Consider the following 16,384-nt stretch of genomic DNA (forward strand, 5'->3'; position numbering starts at 1 on the left):
CGTAGAAGGAAACATCAGCGAGACATCTGGACAAAAGGCATCAAGGGGTATGGGGAGAGAGCGGGAATATGGTATTGAGATAGAGGAGCAGCCGTGATCTCCTTGAATGGTGGAGCAGGCTCGAAGGGCCGAATGGCCTGCTCCTGCTCCTATTTTCTATGTTTCTGTGACTGTCTTTAATGTGCCACGCAGAATTCTTGCCTTGTACTCGGCTGGTTTCAGAATGGGTTAAGCCTAGGATGTCTTTTTTAATATATGAAGTACTTGCATTTATAGAACATCTGTCATGACCTCAGGACATCCCAAAGTGCTTCACAGCCACTGAATTCAAGGGCGATTAGGGATGGGCAATAAATGCTGGCCTTGCCAGACGCCCACATCCCATGAACGAATAATTTAAAAAAATTACTTTTTCTTTTTGTAATGTTGTCACTGTTTTGTAGGCAAATGCAGCAGCCAATTAGTGCACAGCAAGCTCCCACAAACAACAATGAGGTAAATGACCAGTTCATCTGTTTTGATGGTTTTGGTTGAGGAATAAATGTTGGCCAGGACATCGGGAGTACTCCAGCTGCTCTTCAAATAGTGCCGTAGAATCTTTTGGAATCATAGAATGGTTATGGCACAGGAAGAGGCCATTCGGCCCATCGAGCCTGCACCAGCTCTAAGAGCAATCCAGCTAGTCCCACTCCCTCACTCTTTCCCTGTAGTCCTGTAAATTTTTCTCCTTCAGTTACCTATCTAATTCCTTTTTGAAAGCCACAATTGACCCTACTTCCACCACCCCCTCGGGCAGTGCATTCCAGATCCTAACCGCTCGCTGCGTAAAAAAGTTTTTCCTCATGTCGCCTTTTGGTTCTTCTGCCAATCACCTTAAACCTCGCGACCCTTCCGCCAGTGGGAACAATTTTTCTTTATCTACTCTGTCTAGACCCTTTGTGATTTTGAACACCTCTATCAAATCTCCTCTTAACCTTCTCTGCTCTAAAGAGAACAAGCCCAGCTTTTCCAGTCTAAGCATGTAACTGAAGTCCCTCGTCCTGGAAACATCCTAGTAAATCTTTTCTGTATCCTCTACAAGACCTTCACATCCTTCCTAAAGTGCGGTGCCCAGAATTGGACACACTGCTCCAATTGTGGCCAAACCAGGGTTTTATGAAGGTTCCTCATAACATTTTTGCTTTTGTACTCTATGCCTCTACTTATAATCTCATTCTCAACCTGTCCTACCACCTTCAATGACTCGTGTACATATACCCCCCAGGTGTCTCTGTTCCTGCAACCCTTTAGAATTGTACCATTTTGTTTATGTTGCTTCTCGTTCTTCCTACCAAAATGTATCACCTCACGCTTCAACTTTAAATTCCATCTGCCACGTGTCCACCCATTCCACCAAACTGTCTATATCCTCTTGAAGTCTATCATTGTCCTCCTCACTGTTTACTACACTTCCAAGATTTGTGGTCATCTACAAATTTTGGAATTGTGCCCTGTACACCCAAGTCCAAGTCATTAATAAATATCAAGAAAAGCAGTGGTCCCAGCACCGATCCCTGGGAAAACACCATCGTATACCTCCCTCCGGACTGAAAAACAGCCATTCGCCACTACTCTCTGCTTCCTATTACTTAGCCAATTTAGTATCCATGCCACTGCCCCTTTTTATTTTGGCATCATTTTTATTGACTTCAAACTAAACAGGTAGACTGGGCCTCGGTTTAATGTCTCATCCAAAAGATGGCACCTCTGATAGTGCGGCGTTTCCTCAGTACTGCATTGATCTGTCAGCCCGGATTATGTGTTGAAGTACTGGAGTGAGACTTTAACCCACAATCTTCTGACTCTGTGTCTGTTTGGCTCACACTTGCCTCTATCAGCTGATAGCCAAGGCCACCCTTACTGGGCGGAAAGAGAAAAGTTAAAGTACAATTGGCAACACTTTGTGTTCTCTTAATCTCACTTTTAACTTCCTTTTGAGAAATCGCTTGCCCCCACTCGGCCGTTCTCCAGAAAGCCCATTAAAGAGTCATCGATGCAATTATGAATTCAACACACCGCTATAATCTGTCGTGCAATAAAGCTGCCTTGCATTGCGTGTACAATCCATTAAATTCCACCTTTTTTTAATCTTAGGGCGTCTACACCCAGAAGAGGATTGACCCTCAGAAGGTGAAGGAGGAGGTTGTGGATTTTGCTCGCTTCAAGTGGCCTTTGCTCTTTTCTCGATTTTATGAGGCCTTTAAATTTTCAGGTTTGTTTTTTTTTAATTGGATGTGGGCGTCGTTGGCGCGGCCGGCATTTGTTGCCCATCAGAAGGTGGTGGTGGTGGTGGTGAGCTGCCGTTTGCTAGGCCGTTTCAGAGGGCGATTAAGAATCAACCACATTGGATGTGGGTCTGGAGTCACATATAGGCCAGGCCGGGTAAGGACGGCAGGTTTCCTTCCCTAAAGGGCGTTAGTGAACCAGATTGGGTTTTTACGCCAATCCGGTAGTTTCATGGCCACCATTACTGATAGATGTTTTTATTTATGTAATTGAATTTAAATTCCCCAGGTGCAGTGGTGGGATTTGAACTCACGACTCAGGATTATTAGTCCAGGTCTCCGGATTGCTAGACCAGTAACATAACCACTACGCTACCGTACCCTTGAAATATGGATTGTGTATTTATCTTTTAAAGCTTGTGGCTTTAACCTGTGGATGTGAGCAAATGTGAACATTGCAGCAGGGTGATTGAGGGCCGGTATGTCAGCCATAGGCTGATGAGGGTCCTGATCCCTGAGTAAGGGTGTGGCCCTTCAAGAAACCTCACCTGAATACAATAGTTGATCAGATAAAAGGGCAAGGTCTAGAAAAGTAAAGGGCTGAAAGATGCCTTGGTGTTGCTAAATTGAAGGCACTGCAAAGTGTTGTGTAAACTAAAGAGAAGTATTTGAAGTACGAATTGTTCCAGAACTGTCGTCCTTCGTATGAAGAAGGCTGTGAGACTCTAGGACCCTGTGACGACGCACGTGCGAAAACAGTGGGCAGAAAAAGACCAGCTGCTCCATCAAGCCTGCCCCCCACACACAATGATGCCTGATGCATCGTAACTAGACACTTCCTAAATTCACCCTCCCCTCCAGCAACCATGTAATTTCCTGGGAGAGGCAAAAAAAAAACCTTAAAGAAAAAAACCCAAGGCCAAAAAGGGGGGAATATTCTACAAGATTCCTCTCTGATTTTCAGGCAATCGAAACAAGTCCAGGAAAGCGCATTGACCATGCTTTGTTAACTGGTAAATCGCTTACTTTTATGTAAGATGCAATCTCTGCCCCGGCTTAAGAACTGGTCCAGCTCACTTTATTTCAAGGCGTGCAGAGGGTCAGCACACACCGCACGAGCTGTCCAAAGGTCCACGACACACACTCCAGGCTTTTATGACCTGAACATATTTATTTTTTGTGGTGATATCCCATAATATTTTTCAGTTTTGAGGACGGGTCTATACCTGAAAAGTTGCCTTTTTTTGTGTTCCCTCCACTGTTGTTGACTGACTTGAGTTGTTCCCAGCATTTTCTGTGTGGTTTTTTTTTGTTTCAGATTTCCAGCATCTGCGGTAGGTAATTTCTTGCATTTTGTGCCTGTCGTTTTCTGAAATCTACTTTTGATTTTCAGACCAACTACAAGTAAAAGACAATTCCTATACGGAAATTTTATGAATGGTTTTCATTTTGGCCTGAACACGCTTCGAGATAAATCATGATGTGACCTTTTGGTTGCCCCTACCTAGCCCTGATCGTGAGCAGTAGAACATTCTGATGTGAGATGTTCCCAAGTTGCTTAACCAAGGACTGTTCCCAACTCTATCCAGGTTGGGAGGAGGTGGGGGTGGGGGAGAAGCAGGTGGGGAGGGCACATATATATATGTTGAGGCAGCCCTGGGGCATGGACCCATTAGTTGGGCTGCTGATGCTGTTTAATTTACTGATTTTTTACTTTCCCTTTGTTAATTTAGGCCCAAGCCTACCAAAGAACGATGTGATTGTAGCTGTAAACTGGACTGGTGTTTACTTTGTTGATGAACAGGAGCAAGTCCTTCTGGAACTTTCCTTCCCGGAAATTACTGCGGTCACTAGCAGCAGGTAAGTGCTGGGCAGGAATCTAAGAGGAGGTCGGCCAAGAAATTAGAGTTTTAAGTACGATGCAACGTAACTTTAAGATTTAGAAATTACAACTTCTGGGCGGCTGGGACTGGATGGAACAGTAGATTAGACATTGGCTCTTCACCTCTGGTATCGGAGTTCGTATCGAGTACAGATTGATGGGACTATCACCTCTTTGTTGGCAGTAAGGGTTTTACGTGAAATAAGGTTTTTTTTAAAACATAAAATCTACAGCACAGACACAGGCCACTTGGCCCAACAGGTCTATGCTGGTGTTTATGCTCCACATGGACCTCCTCCCACCCTATTTCATCTCGCCCTGTCAGCATAATTTTCTATTCCCTTTCCCCCTCATGGTTTTTATCGAGCTTTCCCCTTAAATTTGGGGCAAGTCTCGATCCAGTTCCTAGTAGGTTTGGGCCTACAGCGCACTAGTGTCCCTAACGGGGGACACACTGACTTATCTCACTTGGACAGGCCACAAGATGGTTGGTTTGGGAAATGAGGAGACTTCTTCTGAGGTTGGAGCTGAGCTGTCTCATTTTAGGGCAGAGTTTAGAGGGAGCTTTACCTGACATGGGGGTAATTGATACTGTCCTTGGGTGCCTGGAATAAAAGAAGTTTAATTTCCCAGCATTAACATCCCTCACCCCTGAAGTGCACCAAATAAAAAAGAAACAAATGGGAAACAGGAGTAGGCCATTCAGCCCTTCGAGCCTGTTCTGCCATTCAATGAGATCATGGCTGATCTGTACCTCAAATCCAATGACTCCATATCCCTTAATACCCTTGGCTACCAAAAAATCTGTCAATCTTTGATTTAAAATTATTAATCGAGCTAGCATCAACTGCTTTTTGTGGGAGGGTGTTCCACACTTCTACCACCCTTTCGTGTGAAGAAGTGTTTCCTAACTTTTCTCTCCTGAATGGCCTGACTCTGATTTTAAGGTTATGTCCCCTTGTCCTGGACTCCCCCACCAGCGGAAAAAGTTTCTATCTATCCTATTAATTCCTTTCAAAATCTGCTTTGATTTTCCGGCCAACTACAAGAAAGATGCAGTTCCTATACGGGGCAAAAGATCAGCAAATTGTATCATTAATCATTTATCGACTGTATCCTAAATGATGGAACATCTCAATTGTTCTCGCGCTTCAAAGTTAGTGATGGCCACAGCTACTGTTTAAAAGCTTCAGCTGAGGTGAAGCTCCAGTGCCACCGAGTGATTGTTGCCATGGTTTCTTCCACCCAGTGAGTTCCAAATCTCGGCTACGCTGAGGTCTGCCATCGCTCCACCAGCAGTGGCAACCGGGGAGTGTCTGCTTCCTGCTTCTCGCACAGCTCCCAACATCTGGAGCAAGAGGTCACGTTGGCAGATGCTCTGGCAGGTTGGCTGGCTGCCCTGTTGACTGCAGGAAGTTCGTGGCCTAGCAAGGCCTGCATGGGGGAGAAAAAGGGGGGAACGTCTGAAGAGGAGCAGGCCGTTCAGCCCCTTGAGCCTGCCCTGCCATTCAATTAGATCGTGGCTGATCAATGGAAGATTTTCATAGCTTATTAAGATGCAACAACTTGCATTTATAGTGTGCCTTTAAAGTAATAAAATGTCCCAAGGTGCTTCACAGGAGCATTATCAAACAAAATTTTGTCACCGAGCCACGTGAGATATTAGGACTGGTGACCAAAAGCTTGTTCAAAGAGAGAGGTTTTAAGGAGCGCCTTAAAGGAGGAGAGTTTTAGGGCGAGAACTCCGGACCATGAGGCTTAGGCAGCTGAAGACATGGCCGCCAGTAGTGGAGCGAAGGATATCGGGGATGCGTAAGAGGCCAGAATTGGAGGAATGCAGAGATCTCGGAGGGTTGTAGGGCTGGAGAAGGTTACTGCAAGTTGGTGGGGGGGGGGGCCGGGCCAAGGCCATGGAGGGAGTTGAAATCAAGGGTGAGAATTTTAAAATCGAGGCGTTGCCGGTCTGGGAGCCAATGTAGGTCAGCGAGGACAGGGGGTGATGGGTGAACGTGACTTGGTGCAAGTGAGATAGATTGCAAAAGCTCGAGTGTACAGCTATGGCTTCATCTCTAAATTTAGACTGGACTTTCACTAATTTTCAAAGAATACTGTGTATTCCTGCCCATTCCAAACGCCTGCCTTAAAAACCCTCGCTGTCGCAACGAAGAGCACCACGATTTGAGCCCTGAAGTGATTTGCAGTGAGGGAAACCAAACTAATTCCAGATAAAAGCACGCGAATGGCCTACAACACAATCCTACCTTTTAATTTTTGGCTGCTGTTTGGCAACGTCACTAAGACAAGCTTTAGGATCTCGGATAAGGCAGAGGGAGGGTTTCTGCAAGTACCCCTGGACTAGGGAAGGGAAAAGTCAACTTAATCACTACCTCGCTGCAAGTGCGTTTGTGGGCACTGATTGAGAACAGAATTGGTCTTCCCCGTGGTTCCCTTTCTGGTTGGTGTTTAGCCGAGGTTGTATCAATAATGGTTATTTAGGTGAGGCACTGGAAGGTGCCGGATACCTGTGGAAGTGTTAACCCCTCCCCAATTAAGACAACACATTCGGGAGAAAAGGGGGGGGGAAAAAAGCATCTTTGAAGAAGGATTTGGAGCAAGTTCGCAGTCCTGCCCTATTGGAGGGAGGGAAAGAATCAGGGATCAAAGTAGAGCTACTGCTGAAAAGTCTCCTGGTTTGGATTCCAGGGGAGCCAAAATGCAAGGACAGAGCTTCACGCTGGCGACCATCAAAGGCGACGAATACACCTTCACCTCCAACAATGCAGAGGATATTCGTGACCTTGTGGTGACCTTTCTAGAGGGGCTGAGGAAGAGGTCAAAGTTTGTTGTAGCTCTGCAAGATAACCCTAACCCTGGTGAGTGAGGACTCTTAACTGTTGTGCTTTTTGTAGTCAGTAATCCAGGGGTTCATTGGGTATTGTAAGCTGCTTGGGTGGGCTCTCCAACTTACCTGAATCAGGAGATTGTTTATGAATGTGTGGACTTTACATTTTGTCTGCGTCATTTGGCACTGAGGAACTATCTCTCGTCCCCTCCTTCCCCAGCCTTTGTGAAAATTCTGCCTTTTATTCTTGGCATGCCTTTATTTAATTGCACTCCCCTTCTGCTTCTACAGAAGGGACGTTACTACGCCTCTGAGGTGGGGAAGATCAGAAGAAAAGTAAATGTAGGGGGAATATAATAATCCATACACCCCGCCTCACTTTCCACCATGACTATCTGGCTCAGAGGGCAATTAACCTAACCGGCCTCATCCAATGACTGCATGAAACTGGTCACCAAAGGTGTGATGGTGGCTTGTGGAGCCCTCTGGCATGTTGCACTGTCCCTTATCTTCACCTCCAAGGGGAAATGCTTTAGGAACATAGGTGCTTAGGAACAGAAGTAGGCCATTCAGCCCCTCTAGCCTGTTCCTCCATTCAATTAGATCATGATGTGGAGATGCCGGTGATTGACTGACTGGGGTGGACAAATGTAAGGAATCTTACAACGCCAGGTTATAGTCCAACAGTTTTATTTGAAAATCACAAGCTTTCGGAGGCTTCCTCCTTTGTCAGGTGAGTGACGAAGGAGAAAGCCTTCGAAAGCTTGTGATTTTCAAATAAAACTGTTGGACTATAACCTGGTTTGGTAAGATTCCTTACAATTAGATCATGGCTGATCTGTATCTGAACTCTATTTACCTGCCTCGGTTCCATAATCCCTTAATACCCTTGCCCAACAAAATTCTATGGATCACAACTTTTGAAATTTTCAATTGGCCCCCAGCCTCAACAGCTTTCCTAATAATAGAAGGTGGCTGAGGTTGATAACATTGGTGCTTAAGGTCTTCCTGTTGGGTACCATTTCCCAGTTGCGGTACCACACCTGAGGTGAAGCCTCCAATCTCCGTTCGGGGCAGTTGCAATGCTGACGGGTGTGCCATGTCTGTTCTTTGTGCAGTTGGCGACGACTTGACGTTCCTCAGCTTCATGAAGGGGGACCTGATAATTATGGACCATGACACCGGGGAGCAGTTGATGAACTGCGGCTGGGGTCACGGAATGAATGAAAGGACCAAGCAAAAGGGTGACTTCCCAACTGACTGTGTCTACGTCTTGCCTACGGTCACCAAGCCAGCAGCTGAGATTGTGGTAAATTGTTTTGCGGTATTAGTTTGTTAGCTTTTGACACAGAAGAAAGGATGGACTTGCATTTATATAGCACCTTATCAGGTCCTCGGGACATATGAGTGCTTCACGTTGAATGAATTGCGTTTGAAGTACAGTCGATGTTATCTAGGCAAACTTGGTGACCAATTTGCACACAGGAAGGTCCTACAAATAGTTGAATGACAGTTGATCTATTTTTGGTGGTGGTGGTTGAGGGAGGAGTGTTGGTCAGGACACCAGGAGAACTTCCTACTCTTCAAATAGTGCTACGGGATACAGACCGCCTTGGTGTAACGTCTGAACGATAATACTTATCCACAATGCAGTGTTCCATGAGTAGTGGCCTGAAGTGTCAGCCTAGCTTAGATGCAAGGCACAAGTCAGGAGTGTGATGGAATACTCTCCACTTGCTTGGATGAGTGCAGCTCCAACAACACTCAAGAAGCTCGATACCATCCAAGATAAAGCAGCCCGCTTGATTGGCACTCTAAACATTCACTCCCTTCACCACCGGCGCACAGTGGCTGCAGTGTGTACCATCCACAGGATGCACTGCAGCAACTCGCCAAGGCTTCTTCGACAGCACCTCCCAAACCCGCGACCTCTATCACCTAGAAGGACAAGAGCAGCAGGCGCATGGGAACAACACCACCTGCACGTTCCCCTCCAAGTCACACACCATCCCGACTTGGAAATATATCGCCGTTCCTTCATTGTCGCTGGGTCAAAATCCTGGAACTCCCTTCCTAACAGCACTGTGGGAGAACCTTCACCACACGGACTGCAGCGGTTCAAGAAGGCGGCTCACCACCACCTTCTCGAGGGCAATTAGGGATGGGCAATAAATGCCGGCCTCGCCAGCGACAGCCACATCCCATGAATGATTTTTTTTTTTAAAGTTCTGGAATGGGGCTTGATCCCATAGCCTCTGACTGGAGCCTGAATGAGATGAGATAACACATGGATTTCTACAGTTCATTTTCATACGTAAATATATATAAACTTGGCTCATTAGTGGGTAAATCTGTCGCAAGGTGTGATGTTGAGCCACATGCCCCAGAAAGAGCTCACTGAATAGATATACACCATGTGATGTGGTACAGAGCTGCAAGATCCCAGATCCAATCTCCCCTCTGTCCTGAGGGCAGTAGTTGGGGGGGCTACCACTGGCTTCACCCCCTCCAGGCAAGGGAGAGAAAAATCGGCTAAGATTCCCACTCCCACTGCTGTCCAGCAACACCTGCTAGTAAAAGCACGTATGTGGACATCGGGTGAGAACAGGACAGGACTTGGCTGTGATTGCCCAGAATTGACGAGTTGGTCATTCATTCACTTGCTGTTTGTGGGATCTTGCTGTGCGCACAATTAGCTGCCGCGTTCACTCAAATAAGTGACTTTACTTCAAAGGTAATCCACTGGTTGTAAAGCACTTTGGGACGTCCTGTGGATGTGATGAGACGCTCTATAAATGCAAGTTTTGTTTTTTCTTTCTATCTTTCTTCCCAGTACTTCACTCAACTGGATTTCCTCAACAGATGAGCTTAGATGGTGAGTTGCAACAGCTGACGCTTATGTCTTCATATTTGCATTTTCCGACAAGGTCACTGGATGACACTTGGGAATAGGAAAACCTAGCTTAGATTCTTCTTCCCTTGGATCCCCACTACCCTTGCTTGGGGAATGTTGAGTCAAATTGTAGTGTACAACAGTGACTACACTTCAAAAATACTTCATTGGCTGTAAAGTGCTTTGGAATGTCCTGTGGTCATGAAAGGCGCTATAGAAATGCAAGTTCTTTATCTTTTTCATCGCTGCCCTGGCTAAGATGAGCTAAACTGGGTACAAAGTTGTCTGGTTTAATGCTTAGTCCCTGAGCTACCTGGGAGGGGATCTCGCCCAGAATATAAATCAAAATGTTTTAAAGAGATTGATTTTTATCCAAAACATTTGGATGTATCTAGCAATGTTATTAGCCGAAGAAAAACTTTAAAAAAAAAAAAAAAAAAATTCCATCTCGGGATGTGGGTGTCGTTGATACAACGCGGAGGCTTGCTAGACCACTTCAGAGAGCAGTTAAGAGTCAACCATGTTGGTTTGGTACTGGACTCACACATAGGCCCAGACTGGGTAAGGATGGCAGGCTTCCTTCCCTGAAGGATATTAGTGAACCAGTTGGGTTTTTACAACAATCCGACAGATTCATGGTCACTTTTACTGATACCAGCTTTTATTTCCCGACTTTTATTTAACTGAATTCATGGAGGGATTTGAACTCTCATTCATACTGGATCATGTGTCTAGGCCTCCGGATTACTGGTTCAGAAACATAAACACTACGCTACCATGCCCTACAAGGTGTGAGTTGATGCTTGGAGTGTTAGGTGGAGTTAATGTATCCGACCACTACCATCGCGAAGGAGCTGTATTGGGAATCTCCATAGGCTTTGGTTGTGAAAACTTTGCCATCGGGTGATGGCTGTAGGAGTACAGTAATATCCAGGAAACCTTCCAATACGATGGTTGAGTGGTGAATAACAGGTACAAAACCACATCAATTCATTCTGTGCACCAGTGTAATACAGCACCATAATTCAGCCCATTGTGCCTATGCTGACTCTTTGAAAGAGTTATCCAATTAGTCCCACTCCCCTACTCTTTTTGCATATAGCCTCACAATGTTTTCCTTTTCAAGTATTTAATCCAATTCCCCTTTTGAAATTTACCATTTGAATCTGCTTCCACCACCCTTGCAGGCAGTGCATTCCAGATCATAACTCGCTGCGTAAAAGTAATTTCTCATTTGCCCTCTGGTTCTTTTGCCAATTATCTTAAATCTGTGTCCTCTAGTTACCAATCTACCCACCAGTGGAAACAGTTTCTCCTTATTGACTCTTACCAAAACCCTTCATAATTTTTCACACCTCTGTTAAATCTCCCCTTAACCTTCTCTGCTCTAAGGAGAAGAATCCCATCAAGTAAATTCTTGTTTACTTGTCTTCCAGAGCTTGGTCACCATGACCCCAGATCAGAGACAAGATGCCATCAAGACGTCCCAACTGTCCATAGCAGAGTTGGAGGAGAAGGTTAAGCCTTACACGCTGGAAGAGTTCTCGTATGACTACTTCAGGTAGGTCCTCTTATCCGACAACATGGACAAAATCAGGGGGAAGGGGGAGGGAGAGAAGAGCGAAGTTGGTGCCGTTCTATGGCACTGTTTTTAATTTCTTAAGTGAGAGTTTAAGAGCTTCGTGAATTTTACCTGCCGTTCTTCTTAAATTCTAGACCACCCCCGAAGCATACCTTGAGCCGAGTGATGATCACAAAGAATCGCGGCAAAGACAAAATGTGGTCCTGTACGCGGGAGCCCATCAAACAGCCTCTACTGAAGAAGCTGTTGAGTAATGAGGAGCTGTCTCAAGAATCCTGCCTGGTGTTTATAGATATCCTTTTAGCTTTCCTAGGAAATGGGATTTCAATCATGAAAAGCTATATTTTAAAACTGGTCCAAAACCTACCAGATAACAACCGTACTCACGATATCAGAGTCAGACCCCCATCTGGAGTACTGCGTTCAGTTCTGGACACTCGGGAAGGATATATTGGCTTCTGAGGGGATGCGGTGCAGATTCACCTGAATGATACCGGGACTAAATTATGAGGACAAGTTGCATAAACTTGGTTTGTATTCCTTTTGAGTTTAGAAGATTGAGGGGCAATCTGATCATGATGTTAAAAGGATGCGATAGGGTAGGTACAGGGAAACTATTTCCTCTGGTGGGGGAATTAAGAACAAAAGGCCATAATCTTTTTTTTAAAAAATAGACCTAGATCATTTAGGAGGGAAAATCAGGAAGCATTTCTTCTCTCGAAGGATAGTGGAAATCTGGAATTCTCTGCCTCAAAGGCTATGGATCAATTAGAGCTTTCAAGACTGAGATTGACAGATTATTGTTAGGTAAGGGTATCAAGGGATTTGGAGTTGAGGCACAACTAGTTGAATGGCGGAGTAGGCTGGAGGGGCTGAATGGCCTACACTTGTTCCTATGAACTTCATCTACTCCACAGACAATGGCTATGTAACAATGACCTCACTTCAAAAGCAAGTCATTGTTTGTGAAGCACTTTGGGGCATCCTGATGAAGTGATGCAATACTGTATAGACGCAAATTCATGGAAAACCAGTGTTCAGTCATCCAATTGATTTACTCACCGGCAGGATACCTTTTAATGGGGAACACCAAAGTCCATTTTCTGCTGCTCAGTAAATCCCACAATGACGTTCTCGTTGCAGCCTGTTGACTCTATGCAGCTGTGGCTCAGTGGGTAGCACGCTCGCATCTGAGTCAGAAGATTGTGGGCTCAAGTCCGACTCCAGAGACTTGAACCCAAAATCGAGGCTGACACTCCAGTGCAGTACTGAAGGAGTGCTGTTCTGTCTGAGGTGCCATCTTTCGGATGAGTGTTAAACTGAAACCTCGCCTGCCCCCTCAAGTGGATGTAAAAGGTTCCATGGCACTATTTCAAAGAAGAGCATGAGCGTTCTCCTCAGTGTCCTGACCAATATTTATGACTCAACCAACATGACTAAAACAGGTGATCTGGTCATTATCACATTGCTGTTTGCGGGATCTTGCTGTGCGCAAATTGGCTGCCACGTTTCCTACATCACAACAGTGACTACACTTCAAAAAGTACTTCATTGGCTGTAAAGTGCTTTGGGACGATATGAGGTCATGGAAGGCGCTATATAAATGCAAATTCTGTCTGTCATTGCCTTGACTCCTAGTTTGTACCTGTGATGAAGTACATGGGTGACTACCCGTCCAAGCGAATGCGCTCAGTGAATGAACTGACCGACCAGATATTCGAAGGTGCCTTGAAGGGGGAACCGATGAAGGATGAGATTTACTGCCAGGTCCTTAAACAGCTTACCGATAACCACGTGAAGTAAGTCCCATCACCTAATGGGCTGCTTTTTGGTGAAATGGGAACTGTCTTGAACTGCAAGTAGTCTAAAGGCTAATAGTAAAAGTTTTTACAAATATATTAAGAGGGAGATGTGGGCCCATTAAAGAGAGACTTAGATGATACTGTAATAGACAAGTTGATGGCAGATTTATTAAACAAATACTTTTTATCTGTTTTCACAGTAGAAGAGGATAAAATACCAGTGATAGAAGGGAAACTAATAAATCAAGGGGAGGTACTTATTAGATTTAGTAAGTAACAAAATGGTTATGGAGAAAATAATCGGACTTAAAATTGATAAACCTCCAGGACCTGATGGTCTCCGCCCCAGGGTATTAAAAGAAGTAGGTGAGGGAATTGCAGACAATTTAGTCCTAATCTTTCAAAGCTCTCTTGGTTCTGGAATTGTGCCATTAGATTGAATGGTCGAGCAGGCCTGAGGGGCTGAATGGCCTACTCCTGTTCCTAAGCTGCAAAACTGCTGGATTTGTGGATTTTTTTTTTTTTTTGTAAATTGAAGTGAAATGCATTTGTCAAATTGAAGATCACATACTTTAGTTGGATTGTTGTATTTACCTTTGCAATGGGTCCTTCTTTCAGTTGTATTTTTCTCTTCTTGGGTCTTGGCGATAATGGAGACCTGGCTCAAAGTACTGGCCATAATCTTCCAAACATCTGTAGATACGGGGGTAGTGGAGAATTGCAAATGTCACACCCTTGTTCAAAAATGGGTGTAAGGATAAACCCAGCAAATATAGGTCAGTCAGCTTAACCTTGGCAGTGAGGTTTGATGAGGGTAATGCAGTTGATGTGGTGTATATGGACTTTCAAAAGGTGTTTGATAAAGTGCCACATAATAGGCTTGTCATCAAGATTGAAGCCCATGAAATAAAAGGGCCAGTAGCAACATGGAGACAGAATTGGCTAAGTAACAGGAAACAGAGAGTAGTAGTGATGGTTGGGTTTTTTTTTCGGACTGGAGGGAGGTGTACAATGGTGTTCCCAGTCGGTACTACGACCATTGCTTTTCTTGATATATATTAATAACTTGGACTTGGGTGCACAGGGCACAATTTCCAAGTTTGCAGTTGACATAACACTTGGAAGTGTAATGAACAGTGAGGAGGATAGCGATAGACTTCAAGAGGATATAGACAGGCTGGTGGCATGGGCAGACACGTGGCAGATGAAATTTAACACCGAAACGTGCGAGGTGATACATTTCGGTAGGAAGAAATGAGGAGAGGCAATATAAACTAAAGGGCACATTTCTAAAAGGGGTACAGGAACAGAGAGATCTGGGGGTATATGTGCACAAATCATTGAAAGTGGCAGGGCAGGTTGAGAAAGTGGTTAACAAAACATAGTGAGTGGTTATGATCTGGAATGCACTGCCCGAGGGTATGATTGAGGCAGATTCAATCGTGGCTTTCAAAAGGGAACTGGATAAACACTTGAAAGGAAAAAAAAATGCAGGGCTACGGGGATAGGGTGGGGGAGTGGAACTAGCTGGATTGCTCTTGCATAGAGCCAGCATGGACTCGATGGGTCAAATGGCCTCCTTTTCATGCTGTAACCTTTCTATGATTCACCAACCCTGGTCAAGAGGAAAGGGTGAAGACATCTATATATGTCTTGGTCGTCTACTGCTTCAAACCATCCACCAAGAGGGACTTGAAGTTACTTGTCTTCTCTGTGGAGAAGTTCATGACTTCTGTTTGACTGTACAATTTGGAGAGTGGGGAATTTATGGCCATAAACCATTACACCACCCCCGCCCACCCCATGCTGAGATTGAAGATTGAATTGTTGACCTGTAAGCAGAGTTTTGTGATGCTGTTGAGAGTTGGTCAGTGGGATGCCAACTGTGGAACTAAGGGTCAGTGTCCACTCTGGTTATGTACTTGATGCAGGAGTGTAATGATGGCTGCAAGGCTTCAGAGAAAGGTCAGGAATAAGAGAGAAAATAAATGGCAGAGGGAAGAATCCAGGAAGCGATTTGTATGGAATTCATTTTGTGGAGAGACTGGAGAAGCTGGGATTGTTCTCCTTTAGAACAGAGAAGGTTAAGGGGAGATTTAATAGAGGTGTTCAAAGTTAGGGGTTTTGGTAGAGTAAATCAGGAGACGCTATTTCCACTAGTCGGAGGGTCGGTAACCAGAGGATACAGATTTAAGATAATTGGCAAAACTACCAGAGACGGTATAAGGAGAATTTTTTTTTTTTTTACTGAGTTATGATCTGGAATTCACTGCCTGAAACGGGGTGGCAACCGATTCAATAGTAACTTTCAAAAGAGAACTAGATAATTACTTGGAAAATTTGTTCAGGGCTATGGGGAAAGGGCCGGAGAGTGAGACTGATTTGGATAGCTTTCAAAGAGCCGGCACAGGCACGATGGGCCGAATGGACTCCTTCTGTGCTGTATCATTCTACGATTCTATGTAAAGGTAGTGAGTGATGGGAATGACTAAGACTAGCTAGGAGAACGTCCACATTTCCAGGGTAGGAATGCTGGTAAGTCTTTCTCCAACCACTTTTAGCATCTCAACTCAGGGTGAGAGCTACCTGGGTAGAGAGCAGGGATTGAACCTGGGATTTTTTTTTTTTTTAAAAGGAGATGGAGACTTTATCTCTGAACGGCTGGACTGTGGAAGGCTTTTCTTTAAACTAATTACTGCATTAATTTCCATCGCCACTCTTAAAGGGGGCACGGTTGAATTAGAAGGTTATTCACATGGCTGTGTTGTAAATATGTCTAATGATCAGGTCATTTGTGTCAGTTGCTGCATGACAGGATTATGACAGAGGATATGACTCTCGCCCGTTCCCTTCCCAAGATGGTGGTGCTTTTCGCCTTGTTAGCTGCTGCTTGTGACTTATTGATGCGTCTGTTGTCTTTTCCATTAGGTATAGTGAGGAAAAAGGCTGGGAGCTGCTCTGGCTGTGTTCAGGCCTCTTTCCTCCCAGCAATGCCCTCTTGCCTCATGTCCAGAGATTCCTACAGTCACGGAAAAGCCACATGCTTGCTTCTGACTGCATGCATCGACTCCAGAAAGCACTCCGGTAAGAACAATCCCCCGCACTGTAGACCCAGAATC

At 44.9% G+C, this 16,384-nt stretch overlaps 1 protein-coding gene across 1 annotated transcript in view; it reads left to right on the plus strand.

Annotated features, from left to right (window-relative positions):
- The window catches only part of myo7aa (myosin VIIAa), a 118,608-nt gene that overhangs the window by 77,926 nt on the left and 24,298 nt on the right, over nt 1-16,384 (plus strand). Inside the window, exons 32-39 of the mRNA XM_067985673.1 lie at nt 2,134-2,251; nt 3,998-4,124; nt 6,850-7,019; nt 8,107-8,297; nt 11,318-11,442; nt 11,598-11,755; nt 13,109-13,262; nt 16,194-16,349. Coding sequence (XP_067841774.1) covers nt 2,134-2,251; nt 3,998-4,124; nt 6,850-7,019; nt 8,107-8,297; nt 11,318-11,442; nt 11,598-11,755; nt 13,109-13,262; nt 16,194-16,349 — 1,199 coding nt within the window. The remainder of the gene's footprint in view (nt 1-2,133; nt 2,252-3,997; nt 4,125-6,849; nt 7,020-8,106; nt 8,298-11,317; nt 11,443-11,597; nt 11,756-13,108; nt 13,263-16,193; nt 16,350-16,384) is intronic.

Source organism: Heptranchias perlo, chromosome 6 (genome assembly GCF_035084215.1).
Source record: "Heptranchias perlo isolate sHepPer1 chromosome 6, sHepPer1.hap1, whole genome shotgun sequence".
Classification (NCBI taxonomy): domain Eukaryota; kingdom Metazoa; phylum Chordata; class Chondrichthyes; order Hexanchiformes; family Hexanchidae; genus Heptranchias; species Heptranchias perlo.